The sequence below is a fragment of the Pituophis catenifer genome, unplaced genomic scaffold (assembly GCF_029215685.1).
Source record: "Pituophis catenifer annectens isolate HBS135680 unplaced genomic scaffold, rPitCat1.0.hap2 SCAF_3, whole genome shotgun sequence".
Taxonomy (NCBI): Eukaryota; Metazoa; Chordata; class Lepidosauria; order Squamata; family Colubridae; genus Pituophis; species Pituophis catenifer.
Genome location: NW_027256883.1, coordinates 43754146 through 43760897, shown reverse-complemented (window position 1 = coordinate 43760897; position 6752 = coordinate 43754146). Strand labels below are relative to the sequence as shown.

General features: G+C 37.4%; 1 protein-coding gene across 1 annotated transcript; it reads left to right on the top strand.

The window, feature by feature from the left end:
• Positions 1-2050: 2050 nt before the first annotated feature.
• PPDPFL (pancreatic progenitor cell differentiation and proliferation factor like) lies at positions 2051-6201 on the top strand. The gene is made up of 5 exons (XM_070942310.1): positions 2051-2242; positions 3553-3645; positions 4507-4599; positions 4817-4916; positions 5223-6201. The coding sequence occupies exons 2-5, from the start codon at positions 3591-3593 to the stop codon at positions 5233-5235; spliced, it is 261 nt and encodes an 86-aa protein (XP_070798411.1). The 5' UTR covers positions 2051-2242; positions 3553-3590; the 3' UTR covers positions 5236-6201.
• Positions 6202-6752: the final 551 nt, after the last annotated feature.

Sequence of the window (6752 nt, the reverse complement as noted above, 5' to 3'; positions counted from 1 at the left end):
GCCTGAATGTGGGTTTGGGCCATGTGACTACGTAGACTCATGGTGGTCCTTATGGCAGGATGGTGAGCTATTTTTCTCTCAGACCCTGGGGATTCATTTAGTTAGGTGCACGATCATTTGTGATTTTCCTATGCAACACTGTACTTGGCCCTTCTCCTGCCCTTAGGCCTCCAGTGGAGGATCAAGAGAAATGAGACATCACCATGCCACAGTACCCAAAGTAGTCCCAAATTCCCTACTAAGAATATACATGCTGCATATGAGTATTATTATTTGCACTTGATGATTCTGTAGACAGGAACTGCTTCTATGGTGATAGATGTAAGAGTGCTAATTCTGACTCTCTGCCCTGTTCCTTGACTTGGCTCTTATCCAATCTGTGCTGGAATGTCCTTGCTTTAGAGTGAAAGCAATGAACTTCTCTCTCTCCCAGCCTCTTGCCTAGAAGCCAAACAGAGAACATAAATGAAGCAAAGTAAAGGAGGCCTGCTAAAATATGAAATGTGTGGAACTGCGTTGCCTATGGAAAAAAGGGAAAATGGAAACTAGTGCAGGCAGTGCATTAGGTGGAGCTTCTCCCATGATCCCACATAAGCTGGGAGAAACATTTTGATGTCTTTGCATTTGATCTAGTCGTGTTTCATGGTCTGGGGGATATGTTTGCCCCGAGTTTTCAGGTCACTTCTGGTAGAAGGCAGTCAACCTGGCATCAGAGCCCTGCATCAAAGCTATGTTTTCTGTGGCCAGGAGAAAGTTCAGCAAAGTTTGTATTTCTCGTCTCCTTCCAAAAATGCTGACTGTTCTGTAGCAAGAGAGCCAAGTGGTTCTGAAATCTACAAGGAAGTCCCTGGCCACTTGTACCATGCATGCTCTCAATGTGGGTAGGAGGGGTGAAAGGGAAAGGTAACCACCAATCAAGACTTGCTCTAACTGTAGCCCAAACCAAATGCCCAGCCAGCATTATTGCCATACTGGGAGAGCCAACAGAAATACAATTCTGTCTCCTGGCTTAATCTCAAGCTGGATGAAGCAGACGAGACACTGCTGAATTGCCTTACAACACCAACAATCTTCTCCCTAGGCTACAAGAGCCAGCTGAATATTAAAGAACAACCCAAAGAGATCTTTATTTCCATTTATTGATATTGATAATCCAGATCGTTCATAAGAGATATTGTAACCTAAATTGATTAAATTCAAATTCAAGCATTTGGAGGGCAACAAGTTACCTATCCCTGGTTTAAGAAAATCAGACCAAAGCAAGCAATAGCTAAACCAGTGTTTCTCAACCTTAGTGACTTTTTTTTTGAATTTTTTTAAAATTATTTTTAAACATAAAAACACCATCATTCAATACAATCACAGAAAGTGTGTCGATCGGTTAAGATTCTTTTGTGCACAATCCCATATCCAAAATTACAATCTATTTAATTTCTCTTATTTGACAACTTTAAATATCCCTTTATATTATTATTCTCATTTAACAATTATTTAACAAAGGCTTAACTCCCATAAGAAAACATTTCATATATTTTATCACTACCTTAATTTCATATTTCATACTTCATCTCATTGCTTTATTATCTAGCAACCTCACTGACTTTTAAGATGTGTCTGGGACTTCAATTCCCAGAATGCCCCAGGCAGTAAATCCACACATTTTAAAAATTGCTGAAATTGAGAAACGCTGGGCTAAACCATAAAGGCCATCCCCAAAATCAACCTGCTCCACATGAACAACCCAGGAAGCAGGTCATTTCGTCAGTTCTCCCGAAATTGCCAAACGTTTCTCGAAGGGCATGTGCTCTTCCCCAACGAGTCAATCGCCTAGCGCGTGTGCACAGTATGGCCTGTGTTTGTTGTTGTTACCCTTGTCATCATACAATCAATCAGTCCAGCAGGGCGGGAGAGGAGGAAAAAGGGAGCAAACTTTACCCTATTGAGCAAAGGAAAACTTCCAGAGACGGGGAGACTTCGCTCACCCCACCCCTTCCGGACGCCTGATCAAGTTTCAATGCCCCTCGCTTTTCTATATAAAGCCAGCTCTGGAGACAGGCGTGGGAAGTTAAGGGTGCGCTTGTGAACGGTTCTTTGGTAAACTCGCTGCGTTCCTGCCACCGGTACGTTTCTGCGACCCAGCTTTATTGTTCTCCCGGGACGTACGCGGGGTTTGGAGGGATCTGGTTGCCCGAAAAAAAGGTGAAAAGGTGTTCCAGGACACCGCGGTGCGAGACGATAACAGGTAATCAGAGCTCTGCTTATGGTTTTCTCACGTTCCTGTTTGTTTTTCTTGGGAGGCTAGGAATGCAAATCCACACTTTCAATTAGGACAAATTCTTTCCTGAAGTTTTCTTTCGAGGTGACTTCAGCAAGCGATTTTATACGATCCTTTTTTTTTTAAATTTATTTAAAAGCAATGGGGATGCTAGAAAGTTCTTCTGCAGAGATTTCACGGAGGCTGAACGAGAGTTGCGTGTTGGGACTAGTTAATCCGAAACGGGGCTCCTTAGAAGAGAACGCCATAAAAGCAGCTTGGCCTTTAGTTTCTTAAAGCTTTTGAGGAATTTTGAGCACGTATCCTGAATATATGAGTGGGAATAAGACTTGAATCCTACACAGAATGGTCTCTCGGCGAAGATATCACGGCTTGTTCAAAGAGGTAATCTGTTAGCAGCACACGGAGCATACTTTGTATTCTGGAAGTAGAGTCTCAGCCTGCATTTCTGAGCATCTTCAGATCCTGGTAAAAGAGATGAAAGCTAGTGGTCTCTTTCAGTCAGACAGACAGAAGAACTAACTGAGACAGACAAATTCTCTAAACCAGGGCTTCTCAACTTCAGCAACTTTAAGATGCATGGACTTTTATTTCCCCAAATTTCCCAGCCAGGTTGAGGAACATTGCTGTAAATTGTCCCAAAGGTGCTTTTTTCAAGAGGCAATTGGTCTTTCATGTAAATCCTTCCATTCCCCACCATCCAGTGAGAGCTGAAGAAGCTTCTTGGATAAGAAGCAAAATATCTTCTAAGAAAAACATGAAAGTCCAGTTGCTTCTTGAAGAAAAGAAGAAAAAGCACCTTTGGGACAACCATGACCTGGATGACTGAGAATCTCCATTGACACTGCTGTAAACTATTCATCATGTCTTTTGTGAGACTCCAAAGAATTCTTCCAATTGCAAGTATCTTTATTTGCTGCCAAGACAAATTGAGGAGGACAGCTAGCAGGGTTAGTGTTAAGGGATTGTGGGAATTGTATTCAAAAATAGCAGGAAGGGATCCAGTTGCTGTCCCCATCTTACATTTTTATAGAAGTAGAAAAAAATAGGTGGTTTATTTTTATGTAACAAGAATAAATCTCAAGGCTTTGGGCATGAAAAAGCCAAGGTATAAATCAAATAAATTCACATATATGGTATGTTAAATATATTCCCGCTACAAAACTCAGCCTTATAGAGGTACAGTCAGTATTGTTATGCAAATAGATACTATGATTTCCTATCCATAGGTTTTGGAAAAGTAATATGGAATTTTCCCATTTTCTTTCAACTTGCAGGGTGCCCTGGCAGTTTGTTACTCTGCAACAACGTAACAATGGCAACTGTGCCTTCAGCTGGCTGCCTTTTAGCCAAGAACCAGTACTACAGAAGTGAGTGTTGTCCCCTGAAATCATGGATCATTTTTGTGTTCTCAACATTTGCATGATCTTAAAACTTAAAACTTTCCTTCTGTATAAAAGAGAGTGCCCTGTATAGTCTTTATATTGCCATAGAGTTTGATACTTAACCTTCCTAGCTAACGTAGCAACAACCAGGTGTTTCTTCAGTCTCTTCCTTTATTCAACTTGTGAATAATTTAATTTTCTACTTATTGCAATCCATCTCGTGTCTTTGATGTACAATCTTTGGATGTGATCCAGTCTTATCACAGACTATGATAAATGTGTGCACTTGAACCTAATGAAAGTCAGTGACTCAGAGCACTATTAATTGATAAGATACTAATGTTATATTTTCATGAATAAAAATAAATCAGCAGCTCCCTGTTGGCCACGAAGGCCAATAGGCAAACATCAGAATGGAATATGAACAGTTATAGTGCTAACTTCAGCTAGTGAGTGTGTTATTGACAAACAGTGTGTCAATCCTGAAGTTGATTAGGTCACCTGACCTTTATTTATTGAGTTATGGAAAACTGGAAACAACAGCTAATAGGTTTACATTATATTTATTTAAGAAAAGTGAAAGAACTATTCTCCTTTCATCCTTAGTTGACAATTATATGATCTACCCTTCCATACATAAAATGGCTATCCTCTTTTCATAAGGGATTATAATCTGATTGGTAAAATGCCCATAGTATACATGTTATCAGATCATCTGTATGATCAAAGGTATTTTAGGTTTTGAACAGGAATATATAAAATGTTGTGCTTAAGGAAAACTAAATACTAGTTTACTTTTTAATAATAAATACAAAATGCTCTCCGCTTTTTTTTTTCCACATCTAGCACGACTGAATTCTGATTGCAGTGTTTCTTCAAGCAGTTCATCTTGCTGTTCTGATCCCACATCATTCTCAGACCAGGAAAAAAATCACCATGGTATTATACATCTCTTTATTAAAGTTTCTAACTGTTGTCCAGAAAAAGCATGAAAAAAATATTCCACTATCTTCTATTGTACATTTAATCTCTATATGTTTTCAGTGAAATTTAAGCTTGATCTTTCTCCAATATTGCTGCTTCATTAAAAGTAATAGTTTTCTTTTTGCTTTGAAGCTTTATTATACAATGGATATTTTGCATCTTCCATTTATAGGCCTACCTGAAATGTTTGAAAAGTGCTGGTGGATAAAAAGCTTTTTTCACAGTGAGCCAACACCTCCAAATGTAGGCAGAAAAACCTTATCAGCCAGCAGGTAAAAACTGTTTCTCTCCTGGAGTACACAATTTATTTGAATTAATGTTCTTTAGAATTTAGTCTGAAGCTAATGTGCTACTTGAAGTTCATTCTGATGCTAATTATAACTGTAGTTTATATAGAAGTGCTCAACCCAGAATAGAGCTTAAAATAGAGCTTAAATCTTCTTATTCTGGACAAAGGTAGACTTTGTGATTATTCCTTTTGCCATGTCTCTTAAACAGCTGCATTAGTTTCTTCTGAAAGCTTGGCAGTAATTCTTTATACTAATCATGGTCATAAATCATAATTTCTGTCTTGACAGTACTAACAGCTGATTGGGATATCAAGTTGAAAGTTCCTGCTGGGACATTATAGACGGTCATGTCTTGAAATGAATTCACTTCTGTGAAGAAAATGAACTGCTTGAGAAGAAATACAGATGATCAAGGATTTAATCAGAGCTTATTCATCAAGCAACCATCTGTACAGTGTCTGTTGCAAGAATTCTTGATAATGAACAGGTGTTGCACATTTCATAATTTTTGTGCTTCACCAGAGAAAATGCAAATGCAACATCTAGTGGGATATGGTATATCTGATTACTTGGGATATATTTTACTAAATTGAAATGCTGTAGATTGCTTGGGTCAAAATCTTTTAAGGTTACCATGCCTTTTATACAATGGTGCCTTTTTACGTAGCAAAACAGACCACCTCTTTCCACAGAATTTAAGTTTAGAATGTTAACTATGATAAACTTCTTCTTCATGAATAATTTACTTAAATGCCAAATACACATTTCTCTTACTTGTCAACAGCTATAAGAAAACAGGTTAAGGCGTTATTTATGGTTCTCCATTAAAAAACTAAAATGGAACATACTCAGTATTAAACTCCTTATCTTATTCTAATTCTACTATTTGCATTGGAGCTTTCTTTCATAGTTGTGTTACTATTGTATATTACTGCTTTGACATCAAATAGTGTACAATTTATATCAACTCTTCAAATTTAGAGTTTAACAATTTTGCTTTGTCAAATTATTACTTACATGGATGCATTATTGCTGACTGCATACCTGGATGCATAATGCTTTAAAACACACACACACACATACACACTATATCCCTCTAGTGGAAAAAGATTAATATAGCACAATAAAATATAAACACGCAGTAAGTCTGTGTTTAAAGTCTGCTTCCATTTGGGTAGTAACTTTTTGCTGTCTGTTCAACTTTGTATATAGAGGCCTATTTATAATATTGGCCAAGCGATGTTTTAATGTATATAACTTGTTTTTTTATGAAATTTTGTATTAATAAAAATTGATAAAGATGTCTTCCGATTATTTCTTTTAAACAAGAAGCCTTCCAATTATTTCTTTTGAACAAGATTTGCATTAAATATCTCTCAAACGCTGTGACAATGAAGTGAAGCCGTAGGCAATTTTATGTACATAAATTTAGTAAATGCTTTTTCTTTGCCCTGATAGATGTTGAACACTTAGTGTTCAATGCCAGATGAACATTTTCCTGAGAAATAATAGATTGTTGACAATATGTATTTAATAGGCACGGCACCCTTGCCAGCTTTAAGCATTAGTTTGCAATTAGTAGTTGCTGTTCTGTAAAACCAGACTACAGTTCTCCTGATTTGTAATCAAAGCCTCAGTTTAAGAAAAGTCACCTTGCAGGCTAGAAGGAAAAAAAACCCCAAGAACTATGTTTCATTTCCATTTGATTTATCCATTGGAACATTTCAGATCTTTTTATAGGTTGGTCAGCATTATAGTTGACAAATTAGAATAACAGTACAAACATAAATGATAAAAAGTTATGCTGTTTTTTAAGTC

What these genes read in the sequence shown, in the direction of transcription:
- PPDPFL (XM_070942310.1), top strand. Translation starts at nt 3,591, where the DNA reads ATGGCAACTGTGCCTTCAGCTGGCTGCCTTTTAGCCAAGAACCAGTAC. An exon ending in CAAGAACCAGTACTACAGAA is followed by an intron (nt 3,646 to 4,506) that starts GTGAGTGTTGTC and finishes TTCCACATCTAG; the next exon opens with CACGACTGAATTCTGATTGC. An exon ending in CCAGGAAAAAAATCACCATG is followed by an intron (nt 4,600 to 4,816) that starts GTATTATACATC and finishes TTCCATTTATAG; the next exon opens with GCCTACCTGAAATGTTTGAA.